Source organism: Dicentrarchus labrax, unplaced genomic scaffold, assembly GCF_905237075.1.
Source record: "Dicentrarchus labrax unplaced genomic scaffold, dlabrax2021, whole genome shotgun sequence".
Taxonomy (NCBI): domain Eukaryota; kingdom Metazoa; phylum Chordata; class Actinopteri; family Moronidae; genus Dicentrarchus; species Dicentrarchus labrax.
Window position 1 is genome coordinate 28,272,614 of NW_026136718.1, and position 18,166 is coordinate 28,290,779.

At 40.6% G+C, this 18,166-nt stretch overlaps 1 protein-coding gene across 1 annotated transcript in view; it reads left to right on the forward strand.

The window, feature by feature from the left end:
* LOC127350657 (spermatogenesis-associated protein 16-like) overlaps positions 1 to 9,213 on the forward strand; it is a 77,626-nt gene extending 68,413 nt beyond the window's left edge. Inside the window, exons 7-8 of the mRNA XM_051377475.1 lie at positions 6,971 to 7,066; positions 9,049 to 9,213. Coding sequence (XP_051233435.1) covers positions 6,971 to 7,066; positions 9,049 to 9,213 — 261 coding nt within the window. The remainder of the gene's footprint in view (positions 1 to 6,970; positions 7,067 to 9,048) is intronic.
* Positions 9,214 to 18,166: the final 8,953 nt, after the last annotated feature.

The window sequence follows — 18,166 nt, forward strand, 5'->3', positions numbered from 1 at the left end:
GGGCTGAAGTCAGTATTCTTGTTTCCAAAAGGTCAGTTACTGCTAGTTGTCTACTACCACTCATCATATTGTATCCTTTCAGATGCACATACATTTGTGTCTGCACAGATGGTAATTTAGTTTGTGTAGGCGAAGTACACATGCAGCCATTAAACATGGTTCTATAAAACCTTGTATGTTTGTGTGTGGGAGGTAGGAATGATTGCTGTCATAGGTTCATCAGTTGGACAAGTTGTATTTCTTTAATATTACTGATGGAAAGGTTATCAGCATCTCTGAATAGCATAGAGCCGAAGGGTCTGTCCGCAGTTTCTGCCTCTTAAAAGGATTTTTTTCCTTGCCTACTGTTGGGTCTCTGTAAATAATGTTATAAGGAGTTTGGTCTAGACCTGCTCTATTTGAAAAGTGTCCTGAGATAACTTCTGTTATAAATTGGCGCTATACAAATAAAATTGAATTGAATTGAATTGAATTGGCATCAAGTATATGTCTCAGCTTTCCAGTCATTCCTAATTTATACAATTCCAATACTGTTTATAACGCCAGAAATACTCAAATACACTTTGCTAAAGATATTTATACCACATGCAAAAAACTGTATGGGTTTTGCCTAAAACTGCATGGCATTAGCATAAAGTGGGCATGTGTGTAAAGGGGAGGCTGGTGGGTACAGATAGAACCCATTTTCATTCCTATTACTTGAGGTCAGAGGTAAAGGGATCTTGAAAATGGCCTTGCCGGTTTTTCCCATTGCCAAAATCCAACCTAACTATGGAGCATTATTTAGACAGGCCTTGCTGTATTTTGTGCTTAGTACTGATTAGCAGTGTGCTTGCATGCTAACATGCACAAACTCACTTTATGCTCACATTAGCATTCAGCGCAAACCACTGCTGTGGCTATGTGATGTATTATAGGAATGAGATACACGACTCAAAGATGATACCCTGTCACTTGGAACAGTGTTTGCTTCTGTGCACTGTAAGTGGCCACTGGGAAATTTTGTCAGAAAGGCGGAGTGGTGGTGCGGTATCCTTCTTTCTTGAAGGTGTGAGAGATGGTGTGTAGGATTTAGTGGCAATTGTGGCTCAGAGGCAAAGCGGGTCCTTCCTTAATCAGAAGGTTGTGGGCTCTTGGTGCCACATGTCGAAGTATCCTTGAGCAAGATACTGAACCCCAAATTGCTCCTGATGCAGTGCATCGGTGTGTGAATGCGTATGAATGTTAGTTTCTGTCTCACCCCCATGCTCCAAGCATGTAGGTGAAACTACAGTGGTTGTGATAGTCACAGATAATGCAGAAGGCCCTATCTAGAGCCAGTATTTGGTCTGTCCATCTGGGCTACTGTAGAAAAATGTCAGACAAAAGGACCTTTGTAGATAACGTTTGCTCATTCTTAGGTAACAGAAAAACAACGATTCAATAATCAGGTAATTATACACTAATGAAAACATACCTATGATAATGATGATAATGGATCCTCTTAAATGTATCCATGTGTTCAGCACAGAGTCGAGCATGGCTGTACACTCTTATTAGCTCAGGAAGACAAACCATCCAGTAGACTGTCTGACCACTTATCCTTTGGAAAAGGGATGAATGATTTATAAACCCTCTATAAAGCCATTAATTACAACGTGTCAACGAAAAGTGTGCCTTATAAGAAAGCAGTACCAAAATTGTTAAGCCTAATGAGGAACAAACCTACTGTCAAAGTAGTATCATGTGAGCACCAAACTGTAAACTTGTAAGTAAGCCTATGCAGCTCATATTGTAAGTGGAGCAACTGTGTAATTGTACATTAGCATTAAGCATTTATTGAAAGTGAGACTTTATATGCAGGACAGAAGCAATGGTGGTGGAAAAGGTTGGTTTATTTTATTTACCACCTCCCAAACCACCCACAATGTTTGTTCAAGTGGACACACAGGCTGAGCTGTGCACTCAGGCAGGAAAGGGGGTTGGAATATGTATGCAGGCCATTAATTCCTCCACCACAATCCCCGTCACTCTGTGCATTTGTCTGTGTGCCCACAATGACTACAGCCAACAGATATGACTGTTGGTCTGACAGGTGTCACTCATCACACACGTTGGTGAGTGCGTGTGTGTGTGTGTGTGTGTGTGTGTGTGCGCGCGCATGTGAGTGTGCTTTGTCTCTGTTCCACAAAACCCAAGTAACTAAGTTCTCCTCTCCATCACTTATTCATTTTCAAATTCCTCTCTTCTTTCTCCTCCCTTCTTTTACACTCCAGCCTTCTGAAATGAAGCCAAAGCAGGCAGGCAATTATACCTGTGATGGATGGATGAAGAAATCGGGTGAAAGGGGGCAAATACTGTAGAGGAATGGAAAGAAGGCAGTGAGGGGTTAAGTTACAGGAGGTGGAAAGGGCTACAGGTAGGGGTGTGGATGTTAGAAAGAAGAAGACAGAAAAATGGGGGATTTTATTTTGACTCCCAAATAGCCAATTCATGATCTTGTACTTCCTGCCCAAACTGTATTACTCTGCTAGTTCACAGCCTTTGGTTAAATAGCTCAGTGCTTTTCAGGCCTAGTTTACACCACAGCAAAGCTATGCTAGTATACAGCAAAGCTTCTGAATGTGCTTCCTATGTGTTTAAGTCCAACTAAAGGTAAATGGCGTTTTTTTGAGAGAGAAGAGAGAAATTTATGTTTCATATTTTTTGGTTTCATGATGGCGTCCCCAATTCCTGCATTCAATGGAATACACTTTCGGTTCCTATCTACATAGATGGTGACCTTATTTCAAAACAGCCAATCAAATCTTGCATAAAGCAGTATCATAGGCAGAGCAGACACACATTAGCTTTCCTGCTGAAGTCTCTTTCTTGTCTGACTCTGGCTTGTTGTATGAGCCACCAAACAAACACTTGAAGGTGAACTAAAGGTGAACTGCTAATATCAGTTTTCAGGTTTGATAGCTAATTAGCTGCAGCAGTTAGATGCTGGTGTGGTCCTTACTCTTCAACACCACTAACAACAAACTTTGTTTACTCGTAAACTCAATGTTGCAGGCTATCGGTTGTTGAGATGGTCAGAGTGCTGTGCTCTCAACTCACCTTATTGACATATTGACCATTTCACATTATTCTGGAAACCAGGGAACTAGATGGAGACAGTGACAATATAAACATGGACTTAACGCTGCATATTGAAGTATCCTTGAGCAAGATACTGAACCCCAAATTGCTCCTGATGCTGTGCATGGGTGTTAGAATGCTTAGTTTCAGTTCTGATGAGCAGTTAGCACCTTCCATGGCAGCCACTGCCATCAGTGTATGAATATGTGCGGATGGGTGAGTGTAGCACGTAGTGTACAGCGCTTTTAGTGATCGAAAAGACGAAATACTAGAAACGTATGTGTATATATATATATATATATATATACATATATATATATATATATATACATACATTTATATACAAATGCAGTCTATTAACCATTTAACCAAAATGTCCAGTATGGAAGATTTAGTGGCATCTAGTTGGAGTTGCAGATGACTTGGCTTTTCAACTATAAATGCTTTAAATTTGTGTATTTGGCTGTTGAACTTGGGGATTAAGGAGATGACCATGATCGCTGCTGTGGGTAATGTCATGCCCCAACATCACTGATACCGAATCTCACTCCAAGCTAAATTTAAAACTTAGCAGCCTTGCCTTCTAAGCAACATGCTGATAATTAGAAGGTGATGTTTATGATGTTTACCTTTTGAGTTTTTTACAAATTGTCCCCAAATATAGCTGAGATTGATGGGAATGTCATAGGTTTTGCAGTAATTTAGTAATACACCAAAGCATTGTCCATATTCAAAAGGATGTACAGGTCTGCAACTTCCAATCAAGTTGACAATTATAAATATGCAACGTCCAGTTAGAATTTCAAAATAATGCTTGTGTGGTTAATGTTGTGAAACACCTGCAGTTTGGTCAGGTTTAGGCACAAAAAAGTAAATTAGGTAAGATAACTTTTGTACATTACTTCTGGTTTCACACAGGACATGAACAGTGGTTTCCTGTGTTCGTTTGAAACATCCATCCTTTCCACCACCTCCATATGCTGACTTTCTCTCTTGTTATACTACCTCCCCTGACTTTGACAGCAGGTGCCTCTACAAATTGGGCTAAAGGGATACCTACAGTGTCATATTTTGAGAGACAAAATATGAGACATTTCACTCAAAACCAAATCAGTGAGCCACACTGTAGCCCTGGGTAACATGTTCCATCATTGCCATGAACACACTGTTTTTATTTTGACTCAATCCTACATACACTGTCCTGCTGCCCCAAATACTCACTTGAGTGCCACTATGGATTAACATGAGGCTGTTTGAACAAAAACACTATTTATTCCTCTTTCAGTAACACTTTATAAAAACTACTGTGATCAGCTGGTTTAGGAAAATAACCTGAACTTGAATAATAGAAATGTGTGACCTGCTTTTAAAGATTCATGTTTTCTTGAGCCACAGAGGGTAGAGAAGTCGAAACATATTGAGAAGCAGACTAATACATTGTTTTTAGTCTTCTTATGGGATTTGTTAACAATAGGAAAAATACAAAATAATGCCAGCCTTACCCAATAAATGTATTAAGAGATGGTATCAGTATTTGTGGAGGATAAATATTTAGTCTTAACTATTGAGCTATGGAGAGAAAGGCAGTTCAATTTGATAGGGCTGAAAGAAATGAAAGGTTTGATTGCCATAAATGTGAGAGATTAGATTGGCTTTATTTGTTAGGATCCCCATTAGCTGTTCCCACAGTCAGTCTTCATGGGGTCCATGGACTTTATAGTTACACCCACAAATGGAGCGAAGCCTGCGAGCTAGTTCAGGCAGTCAACTGGAGCTGCGCTGATATACACACATGACATGCCTCACTCCATAATCACTAACCAAGCGCTCCCTTCCAATCTGGCGGTCTATTTAAACTGCACAATTTCCCAGCTCTCCCTCTGCTCTGTCAATGCCGCTGTTGCCCTGCATCCGTATTGCTGCCTGCTGCTCTGTAAGCCCCCCCACCACCCAGCATCCACCTGTAGGCTCCGACTGGGGTTAAGGTATTTGCCCATCACTCCCCAATATCTCTATGTAAACATATCTGCAGGGAGTGATGAGGTCGGAGCCTAGACGGCAAAATCTAAATATGCTATACTGCTTTAATAACGTGAGTTGGCTGACTAAAATAAGCATCTTTCTAGGAAGTTCAAAAGCCAGTTCTTGGATCAACCTCTTAAACAACCTATATCTTCTTTCCATACGTTTGCCTATTATTCATATTAGGTACGATACATTTTTACTCAATTACTTAAATGCTGAGATCTCAGAAAATAACAGCCACAGTACAGTCCTAACAGGGCAAGGAGCTTGCTGCCTTACAAGATCACGTGAGAATCTGTCTTGCCGGGCTTTAAACTATTGACTTGTGTTGAACCACAATGGTTTAGATAGATCATCATCCTTTGAGGAACTACTAGCAGTGTGACACAGCTAGAAGCGACTGTTCTTTCACAACAATGGCAGCTCCTAAAAAGATGAATGTAGATCAGCAGAACTGGAAATTATTTCTTCATTGAAAGAAGAGCAAACACTAAGGTTTTTGCTCTTCCTCCAGCAGTCAGGTTTCTCTGGATAAATGAAAATGGAATTTCCCTTAAAAGATATATGCCCTGGTTTTGGAGACTCTGTCTTTTCTCACGAGCACCCCGAAGCTCACTGTTCATTTTCAAAAACTTAACACAGTTGATAGTGTATAGAAAATCAGGGAGCTTGAGTTATAACTTGAGCATGTGTTAGGGATGGGGCCGATCCGATCCAGTATCGGTATCGGGACCGATACCAGCGTAATTCACGTATCGGAATTTCCCGATCCAACCTGCGCAGATTTCTGATATCCATGAGCCATGTCTGCACTTTAACTTTGTCTGCTGAAATGACTGCACAGGTGATTCCTGCCGGCCAGTCTGCTAGCTGGCTGCAAACTGTGGAATGGATTTCCTGAACGGAGGCGCGGCTCAATGAGACACAGAGTTATGAGACACGCCCCCGCTCAGGAAATCCATTCCACAGTTTGCAGCCAGCTAGCAGGATAGCATTGAGCAGCATTGTGGCTAGCCAACATGTCCGTAATTCAGAGACGCGGAAGCTCCCTCGCGTCGTACAACACTACAGAAGCAATCAAACATTTAAAAAAGCACCACACGAAACAGCACAAGGATTTTTTAGGCGAGCTGTCAGGAATCACTTCTGGAGTCATTCCAAAAACAAAGTAAACTCCAGGTAGACAACGTGAAAGCTAAAGGGATAACCGAGTGTGTGTGTGTGTGTGTGTGTGTGTGTGTGTGTGTGTGTGTGGGGGGGCGTGCGTGTGTAAGACGTTTACAGTTATTGCACTTTTCTTATATTTCAGATAACTGACATTTTAAAACCTTGATTTGTTGATACTACAAGAGTCAGTGTACTTGATGTGTGCTGTTCAGATGCACACTGTTTTATTGATAGTGTGTGTGTAAGATGTTTACACTTATTGCACTTTTCTTATATTTCAAGACTCAAATATTTGACATTTTGGGAATTTAATAAATATTGACATGACAATCAATTTGAAACCCTTACAGTTGCATATTTGTTTTCAGGATGGGATTTTTCCTGTTAACAGGATTTCCTGTTTTTCTGACTTCCTTTTCTGACCTTATATTTACCTCAAGTTGCCTTTTGGGACATACATACGTACATATCATACTTGCCTGTTGAGAGGAGTTTATTTCAGCCTCATATAAAATCAACAATAATGATAATAATAACATTAATGCAAACACAGCTCTGGTATCGGAATAGTATCGGTATCGGCCGATATCCAAATTCAGGTATCGGGATCGGATCGGAAGTGAAAAAATGTGGATCGGTGGATCCCTAGCATGTGTGCTTTGTTTGGTTTTTTTAGGTTGGTTGGCTGAAGGATCTGATTCACTCAGTGGAGAAGGAATACCTCCACAAGAAAGCTCAGAGGAATCGCTACAGACAGATGAGCAGAGACAAGGTAATTAAAGGGCCAATCAGTCATTTTTTGACCATATAATTGACAAGAGTTTGATTTGTGTTGGCTTATTAGGTTGTATTTAGTTGTGTTACTTCTTGTGGCATACAATTGAGATTTACACAAACACAACTTAAAAACATTCAAGTTTGCAGATAGTAGAGCAGTTTCGCTGCCATTTCACAACTGTCAATGTAACTGTATGAAAAGCACCCAATACTTGCCTTAACTGGCATTAAATGTAAATATCTGCTATCAGACGGTATACATCCGCTGCACCAAACATGATGAAGCGAGCCAACGGGAATTCCAAGCTTTGGAAAGCTTTGTAGTTGTGTTTGGAGTAGTTTGGGGGTGGATGACTGCATGTATCTCAAGTACATGATATTTAAAAGCAGCCTTGAATATTCATAGTTTTTCCGCATTCCACTTGATGCATATTTATGATCATGTGCATGTTTTGCTCTGGCGATTTACATGTCGGTTCTGTGTGCTATGAATATTTATGAGAAGTCCATAGACCAAGGAGACTTATTATATTATTGTTCTGACTGACCTGGGTCACGTTTGCACTTTGCATTACCAAGTTGGCTATTGTGCCCCTCACTGTATAACTGTATAGCATGATGTTTTGTAGCTAATGTTAACAGCCACCTTGTTAACTGCTAAATAATGTAGCAATTATGTCAAAATGTAGTAATGACTATGCTGAGTGATCACAGCCTTTTTTCCTTGTCTTTGGTCAGTGTCATTTCTGTTTTGACTTTATTTACGCTACACAGTGTTGTGCGGTGCCGAGCCGCACACATAGAGGAGTCATGGCAGACTTAAACTGGCAGCAGAGATTTATGCATGATTAAATAAAACTGGCTACCACTCCAGTTAAACTCTATATAAATAGATATACAATTATATATATGTATTTTACTATTTCACCACACTTTTCAACCATTTTTATTTATTTACATTGCATTGTGCCAAATAAGTGTAGATCAAAAGCAGTATTGTTTAGTATGTATACGGAGATCCCGAAGTCCTGACAGATCTAATATCCATCAACAGAGATCAATATAAAATATTATGTTTATTTTGAGGATACTTCATTCATTGATCACCCTCCAAGTGTGAATGCATGACATTTTCCAAACCTATATAGCATTAATATTAAGCGTGGACTCATTTATGACAAAGAATTGAAAAGCTTATATTGAATATGACATATCTGACCTGATCAACATGTTGTGTAATTACAATGTAAACTGTTACAGTGTGCAGGCTCTACTAGATTTTATGCTGGATATTATTTGAATTGAACAAAATGAAAAAACATGTCTTTAAATTACATTTCACAGCTGGCATTTTAATGTTTAGGAGGTAAAATGGTAAATTTCAACTTGCTGCTAGCACTACAGGAGAGGTCTGGGGATCACCAAAGTCATCATAATACATCATCTGGGAACCATGAATGTCTGTACAAAACTTGGTGCCACATATTTCACTAAATAAGTGAAAACTGATGTGGCACTAGATGAAATCTGAGGCTCACCAATCATTAAAACGTATCCTCTGGAGACCGGGAATCTCAGCACAAAACGTAATTCATCCAATAGCTAATTGCTTTTGCCATCCCTAGAGCCATGTGGGTAAAGCTTAAAATGAATCATATTCTTACTTTCTGTTTGGACCTGACTGAGCAAAACATTTGTTTTTAATTGAATAAAACAATAGAAAGGAATCTAATTGAAACAAATATATATTTTATATATACATAGATGTAAATTAGAATTAGAATAATTATAATTAAGTTGAAAAGTTAAGTTAAGTTAAATTAATAAATAAAATGCAGAAGATTTAAATAATTCCAACAGTCTACCCTGTCTGCCCTTTGTTCAGGGCCTAAGGCTAACACTTTTGGACCCATGACCACTGAACTGATCAGCATTATCATTTGTTACATCCTTCTTAATTCATTTTTCTGCTTGCAGGCCAAATTAAGGAAAAGATCCAGGATCTCCAGAGAATTATTTCCAACCCCTGCAACTGAGCACAAAGTAACTAAGAGTATCACACCTTCAGCTGAAAACTGGTTCCTGTGTCCCGGTACCAGGACACCTGGTGTGGCCAATGAAAGGAAAGTTGTTCCCAGCTAAGTCATTTATAATGTGTTTGACACTGTGACAATGAGAGAAGCTCACCAGAATTGTCTTAACAGTTTAAATTGTATTGAAGCACATGAGAATTGTGTTTCAGATTTGTAAAATGTGTGTTACCGTAAATAAATACCTATAAATATTTTTTGTGTGTCTTGATTAATGATAAAACCATATTGTAGTGACAAAGGCAGGGTGCAGGTAGATCATATCCCAGCTGATGACATTTTGCACTCCCAAGCATTGGCTGAATGCAATCATTGACAGTATATAATGTATGTATGTAGACGAAGCTTCCGAGTCTGAGAAGTGAGGCCAGTGCTTAAGTACCTTAAATCGGCATTCTTCCAAATGGCCAGCAGGGGGCAGCTCCATTGGCTGCAAAAAGAAGCCTGACTGCATTTAATGTAGACCTGACTTCTCACTTCATTCAGTAGTTTAGTAAACAGTTTCCTAAAGAGTTTATGGTCTCACTCTCTAGTTTCAGTCTTCTTCCATACAGCATGATGTTCATTTAGTAAATGATGGTCCCATTTAGAGTAAAATAGACGCACCAAACTCAGATCAAACTGTCAAACTAAGAGACTGTCCACACGAATATGCGGCCTCACCCGTCGTTTCGAAAAAAAACTCTGTAAACACAGCGTTTCCAGAAATATCTGCGTCCACACGGATTCACTGAAACGACCCAAAACGCTGTAGTACATATTCCAGGCCTGTATGTGGCGCTGTGACGCCGCCACACCAATACACTAAAACCAGAAGAGAAGCCATGGAGCATGCGCTGTTTACAAACAAGTAGTAGTAGTCCGCCATTGTTGTTGTTATGACGCGTCTAGTGGCAGCGGCTGAGGTTAAAGGCTAGAGAGGCGGGGCTAATACGTCATTGTTTCGGAAAAAATCCATTTACGCCGTCCAGACAACTCCAGGCAATCCGCCGTTTTCGGATTTTCCCACTCTGGGACCCCTTTTTCAAAAAATACCTTTTTCACACCCCGAAAATGCCACATCCGTCTGGACGCGAGGCCGATACGATAAAGTATTTATCGGGATTCGAAAAAATGTATTCGTGTGGACGGCCCCTAAATATGAATCAAGATTGTGTTTTCTACTAGTACTGCACAAACCAATAGGTGACATCACGCTAGGTTCACACTTAAATGCAATGAGGTTGGTAAGGGACTACTTACTTATTGGTTAATGAAAAGAGCAAAAAGATCCCTGACAAGGTAATTGAATCTTATTATCACACTACCATAAAACAGCACTAGCTTGTTTGAACCTCCTTTGAAGAGTCTTTGAATGACTTTTTAAAGAAAGTTGTGGCATTCATATGAAATGCTCTTGAATTAAGTAGACTTGAGACTTGCAAAGAATCCAACAGGCTGCCAAAAACCAACAATCTTACAATCTCATAGTTTGAAAGAAACAACCTTGTCCTTGTTGCTACTCCTCATTCCACACTAGGATAAAATATCCCCTCTTCCTCTACACTAGGAATACACTTTCATTTTGTACTTTCACTCTCTTCTCTCCGTCCTCAGCGGCATTACTCTTATGTGGCACGTATAAATGAACATGCCACAGCCTTGCTTTTCTCTCTTTGATTTAAGCCCTCCATCTTCTCCTTCTCTCTCCCTCTCCCTCTTTTATTTTCTCCTCATCGCTCCTCCTCTCTCACTGCTCTGTTACTTGTTTCCTCGTTTGTCACAACTGTCTCCATTCTCCTAAGCTTTGATGAAAAGTCTCAGGGATGGAGTGTGTATGTGCTGGTGTGTGTTCACTTTAGGTATAACGAGTTGTTTATTTTCTCACGTTTAGATATAGTGGCATGGCAGTCACATGATCATCATTTAATGAAGCCAGCTCAGATGGCTGTGTGTTTGGTGCAAGGGCCGGAGTCTCACTGTGACACTGTGTGGCTGTGCAACATATTGGGGTTAAGCAGCCTCACAGTGAACACAGCTGGACTCTGAGACAGACAGTGGCGAGTGTGACAACAGGGACTAATGGACATGTTGCTAAAAGTCGCTAACTGGAATGTTAGCTGCCATTAGCTCGTGCAGCTAATGTCAGCTGACTCAGGGGTTGCCAGGAGCTAAACCTGGCAACAAAACACCTTGGTTCTGTATTCTCTATTGTCACACTGGCCTCTGTCGACATCGAATGCTGTATTGGGATGCCCGTTCTGGCCATGCTGCTCACAGGGAGCTCCCAGTCCAGCACAGTCAGCGAATAGGACCACTACAGCTGCATGCTACCGCTTGAAGTCCTTCTTAGCTGGTTGTTCTTCTCGCGTTTCCCAACCATAGCTTTCCACACCCTGAACTGATTGGAGACTAGGCATATTTTGAGTATTCCTGCATTCTGCTTTCCCCTTGATCTTTGCTCTGCTGTATGTTTACAGTCTCTCCTTTTCTGGGCAGAGGACCTGGTACACCCCTACACGCTGGATAAATCTGCAAATCAATGATTATGCAGTGCAGAGCCTTTTATTGGATCTTAGCATCTTATATTGTTCATCGATACTGAACAAAGTGAAGCTGTCAGAAGGAGGACACGGAGAGTATCTAAGGTTTTTGATTGCACCGCGAGACTCCAGCAGTGCCTCTTTCCCACGGACTAAAACCCTCTGGGAACGCAAGATGCACATCAAACAAACACCCCTTAATTGTTCTTCCTCCTTTCCCTGAGTCAACTGAAAGTGACTGCCGCGTATCTGACAGCCACCCTCCCTTGTGTTCATGCGTGTGTGTGTGTGTGTGTGTGTTTGGACAGATCAATGCATGTCCAGGGTGAGAGTATGTGAGTAAACAGTGGGAGGAAGCCTCCGCATTTGCACACAAGTCATCACTCACTAAAGCAGAATCATCAACCCAACAGACATCATTGGCCACTCAGCAAGCAGGAGTTCCCCGGGGACGGCCAATCACACGGCATCACCCTGGAGGCATGGACACATACTGGTGTCCTCCTCACTGTCTGCTTCATGTCAATGATCAGTGGGTGGGCTAGATAGACCTGATGTGTTGGTTTATTGGCAGACTCCTGTTAAAAGATAAGTGTGTAGGATTTAGTGATATCTAGTGGTGTCCTTCGCTTCAACCTCCCCGTCCAAGCGAGTTGGAGAAACTACAGTGGTTTTGAAATGCATAAACTAAGCAATAGTTTATTATTGTAAGATTACCTAGGCCAAAGTACAGTTGAGGCTGATGGGAATGTCATTAGTTTTGCAGGAATTTGATCACAAATAAAGTATTGGACAAATGAAAATGCTGACTTGATGATGGCACTAAAAGTTTTCAAAGTTCATCCTGAAGGGGGCATGTGTTTGTGTACCAATTATTTTGCATCAGCAGTAATGGAACACAGCAGCTACAATGCAGCTAAAAAAATCAGTAGCCTAAGGTAAATATGGCTGATATGGGAACACCAGAGTTAAACTAAGCTAAGGCAGAAGCTACAAATGTACTGAGAGCTGAGCACAGAGAGAATTTTAAAAACAGAGCCTTCTCTCTAGCAGCCACACCATGGTGCTTCAGTCCCACTTCACACCTCTCACAGAGCCATTTCTCAACGATGCAGATCATTTTGTACTGACATTCCTACTTATTAGAATGCAAATCAATGGCATCACTATTTACAGAAACATCTGTTATTACATCTGTAACATTAGGGAGGCTTGCCTTGAACTTAGACATGTGTTTCTCACACCAATCAGGCAGCCACCAACACACCAAATCCCTGTGGAGAACCAGTGTGAGCTGGTTTTATTCTTTCTCTCTGTTGCCTACCAGTGTTCATTCCTGGGGCCTCTTCCACGCAGCCACTGTTTGAAGCGACTGTTAACATTTCTCGATGGAAAGTCAATGAAACGACTACGAAGAGACGCAAAATGACCACAAAGAAATGCAAAACAATCTGCACGTCAGTCTGTTCATCTTGTCCTTATGTAGGAGAGGTGGAGGTCCTTTTACATGTTTGTGCTCGGGGTCCTGTCGTCTCATAATCCGCCCATACTCCCTGGCTGTCTTCATCTCTCTCATCTTAACACGGTTCCTGCTCAACTCTCTCCTCTTCCCTCTCGCTCTCCTGCGGGATGGCAGATGTGCACAATGTGGCGATCAGCAATTTGTGCATACATTAATTTCACCACTGAATAAATTAGTGGCATTTTATTGAATGGCGAGACATAGTGAGGAGACCGTGTTGGCATTGTTACTGTATTGGCATCTTAAAAAGATTAATTGTGCCCAAGGTGGTTTTCAATTGGTAAACAATTATTATAATTCTCTAAGCTTCATGTATAATTAATGAGCGGATTAAACGGCTGATGCAAGGCCTCTGTTTCCTTTGCTGGGTGTGGGCATTATAAGAACCTGGTGCAGGTTACAGTAAGTAAAGTACTTCACGTACAATTCATCTCAAGAGCACTTCTAATGTCAAGTGGCACAACATAGTTTATATGTCCATAGTGTACACACTGTGAGCAATATGAGCAGGGGAGAACACATACACACGATTACATATGCAGGAAACTAATGATAAGGTGGTGACCTGTTCTGTAAGACTGCTCAATTAATCGAAATTTGATCATGATTACGATTTTGGGGCCAAACTATCTCAAAACTAATAAAATCGGAGGGAAGCGATTTTTTTTTTCATTTTCTGTTGTGCAACATTGAATAGAAAAAAGCTGAGCCCCTGAATTGGGACACAGCCACAGTCTGCGTATTTCGCGCATGCTTATTTCCGTCCCTCCCCTGCAGCAAGCACTGCACATCATGCGCTCGGTATACTCGCCGTTCCCGACCTGTCGCGCAACAATGTGAAGTCACGTTGTTTTCGTTTGAACAGGTAAGTTAAAAAAAATAATCGTTTGAATAATCGTGATTTCAATTTTGACCTAAATAATCGTGATTATGATTTTTTACATAATCGAGCAGCCCTACTGTTCTGTCAGTACAAAATGTATGTAAGTTATGGTTTTTTGGTCCTAGATCTTTCTCAGGCAATATTAAACAAACAGCCCTGATCCAACATCCAACAACATAGTGCGTATCATGGTTCTTTGATATTACATAGTTTGAATTGATTTTAATAGAAGAGACATTTCTCCAGTAAAATAGGTTGTTACTTTACAGCCAACGTTTTTGGAGTGTTTTTAAATCACTAAGAAGAATTCCTACTTTCTGGTGGGTTTGTACTTTGAAAACCCGTCTGTCCAAATGGATACACATTAAAGCCCATTGATGGAAGTCAAAATGTACAAAAACTCAAGACAAAAGACAGTATACATGTATTTGGCCAACTGGGTGTTACTATAGAAACAACCTAGATTTTGGCTTTACACCTGCTCCTGACTAGACATAAGATTTATGGGCAAGAAGAAGACTTAAGCCTAGATGGTGCAACCAGCGTAAATATTTGGTTGAAGAGCAAATTACAATTGACTTTACTTAAGACTAAGTGTAAGCCCTGTTGGTTCAACTGGCCTAGAATGAATGTATATTTATTCTCTATTCTCTAACTGTCTCTCTGCTGTTTGGTGCTGCTGGAAACAAAGGGAACAGTGAGAGTAAACCAAAACAGTAAAGCTGTCTGACCCCACTATCAGCAGGATGACACTGTTTGTCTGTGCCTTCAAGAACTGTTACAAATCAAACATAAATAAATTGAAACATAATCTGTTTTATGATGCAACAACACTGTGGTTACGCTTTGGTTATGTTTAGACACAAAAACAACTTGCCTATCTTAGTTTCGGGTTTAAATTAAGATTGGTTAACAGAAACCAGCGTTGGCGGTCTGTTGGGAATGGGAATAATGGTCTCATGTGTTAGAGTCTGGTGTTTTGTTGGCCTATCCACCTTGAGTTCCTACAGTTGCGGACTTTTCTGATCTGCAATGACACACTTTGTCACTTGAATGCTAGCACATGTTGTACGGCCCTTATTGAACAACAGATACAGTTGTGTTTCTTGTGAAGTCTCATTTTACCAGCAGGTTTTCAATTGTCAGGGGATTTCCAAATCCAAAACAGTTGCTTGAACTGCGGTGAGAATGGCTAACAAATGACCGTCCCTTACATCCAGGACACATTTTAAACAATGCTCTTCCCCAATTCTCCTTCACAGTGAAACAAACTGGAGATATAGCATTTCATTTTGTAACACAGAGAGAGCTTTTTCAAACATTGAAAATGGAAGTCCTGAGCAACGTTATTGCCACTGGAAACCTGGCCAGGTGCTGACATTCCTGGCTGTAAAAAACTAAATTTATAATATATTATTCATACACACATACATTTCTCCACTCACTGGAAGTTCAAGACACCCCCACTTAATGCTGGTTAACCTACATAACCCATCTAAAGAGCAAGCAAATAAACTTATTTTCTGTTTCTTTTCAGATGAATGTGTCTGAATATATGAATAAGTCCACTGAATTTCTCCAAGGGGGATAAATAAAGGAATATCTTATCTTACCTATACATGTTTCATTCTTTCTAACTGTCACTCAGCCTGTGATTGTCTGTTCTAACTACCACTGAAAGCCGGCCCACTCTGAAAGGCCAACGATGACAGGAAAATTGGCCCAATCTACACCTTGAATCGGCTATGTCCCAAATTAAAACATTGGCTTTGTAGGAGATATGAATAGAAGATATTTGTAGGGGAAGAGGAAACAATTGAGCCCAGAAATGAAAGTCACACAGAGAAAGAGGCACTCCTTGACTTTTTGAAAAACAATGTCATTCTGCTCTGCGAGCAGAAATTGTATACTGTCATTTCGAGGGGTAGATGACAAGAAAATGAATAAGGAAGAGCAGTGTCAATGAGAGGATAAAAAAAGTGTTTGATGGAGTATTTATAGAATACATATGTAGACATGCACATAGAGTTCGTATATTCACTTCAATTCAATAACAGAAGTTATCTCAGGACACTTTTCAAATAGAGCAGGTCTAGACCAAACTCCTTATATAGACCGAACTCCTTATACTACAGTTAAATCAGAAATATTACATATATACCACAGAAAAGTGTTTTATCACTCGGGTTACACAGGTTTTAATCCCAATATCTATTACCTCAGAAAATACTTTACCATAATTTCTGGGTGTAGATTATTGTTTACTATAGATAATCTTTTAAACCTACTGACGTACTGACTACTACACAGCTGCAGTTGAATGAGCACCTGTGCACATGTTATCCGTATCCCAATTATGAGTCTTAGTTCCAGCAAAATTGGTCCGGCCCATATATAGCAATGAATTATGATCTCATAGCTAGCACTATTCTGGCCATGTTGGACCAGTTTTTCTTCAGTGTTTTTTTCAGTACTACATGTCTACACATACACTATACATCGAGTGCTGACAGAGGAGGAGAGGAAGAGATATTGTTTGACTAATAACATTTTACAATTTAGCAAATGGTGTGATGGATATTTTTTCATATTACTGTTGTTGAGGCATTTTCAATCTGGGCCAAATATTGCAAGAGTGTATTAATGAAGTGGCTCGATTAAGGTTTAGTCGAAGTTGACAAATGGAACCAGAGCTAAAACTTGCGTGGTCCAACCCAGGGCCTCAGAAGAAGGCCAGCTATGGCCCTACAGTTGGCTGAGATATGTCTATGTCATGGGCCATAAGTGGCGACCAGATCTGACCCACATGTGGACATAATGCATTGCTGTATCTGGGCCAAGTATAATTGGGCTGTGTGAGCCATCACTGGGCCAAACCAGTTTCGCAATGTGGGAATCATATTATGTTTATATGGAACATAAGTAACCTTGTTACTCATCCCTGGTTCTTCCAGAGCAATGTGAGCAAATGAACTGTGATGTCACAAAATAAGCAGCAGCCAGCAAGTTAATGATGTGACAGTGAGTGTCAGCCCCTGATAGAGTGTCCCTCTAGAGAGTCTGTAGACCTTTCTCAGCAGCGGTTATTTACAGAGGGAGGTTTTTTTAAATAATGTAAAGGGTGCATTGGACGTTAGTGACAGACTTTTAAAACACTGAGTGTCTGAAATTAATTAAAAAAGATGCTCTTTGGTGCCTCTCCAGCTGATGGTGCCCTAAGCAACCTGGCAAATGTTTTAAACGGACTACCTGGGTCAACATTGACCTTCCAGTATATTAGTGAAAAAGATCACTAATACATGGGATGGGACAGGATGGAGGACAACAGTCTGTAGGATGTGACTGACATTCTAGTATTCCAAAATTTCATACATTTTAAAGTAATAATATAGACAATACAGTGTTTGACATTTATTGTACCTACCCACAGTGGTCGAGCAGTAGCCACTGTTAGGGTATGGAAAGATATGCAAGGATCATATGAAGAACTACATTGTGTGCCCACGTCTGCAGGGGCCCCAGATTGGCCAGACTATTTTTAATTATTTTAATTTACTGCACCGAGGAAAAAAACTTGCCTCCTATTGGGGCCCTTAGAAACAAAAAAAAAAAAGAAGTCACTGATTGGATAGATAAGGGACACATTTACCCAATCAGCTGCCATCATGCAGCCGGGTTCATAAGGTCAGTTGTCAAATGATACGTCACTCACTGTTACTAGACAGTATAGCGGCAAAATGTCAGAAAGGAAATGTGATAGCGGAGCACGAAAAGCACAACGACCGAAAGAATAGCGGGACCAAGATCTACTCCTAAAATTCCTAAATTGACAGGATTTTTCAAGGTTGCGGAATATTCATGTGTTCATGACAGCGGGCGAAAGGCTCACGTTAATGTCGCCGCTGTTGATACTGCAACGGAAGCTGTAGCTACAGCTAGCTTTAGCCAGGACAAAGACAGCGGCCAAGTTGACAATCTCACTCAGATCAGGAGTCTGAGACAGAGGGGCCGACACTTCAACTACCCGAAACACCGGTATGTTGTCCCACTAACACCCCGGGAATTAGCCATGATGCCC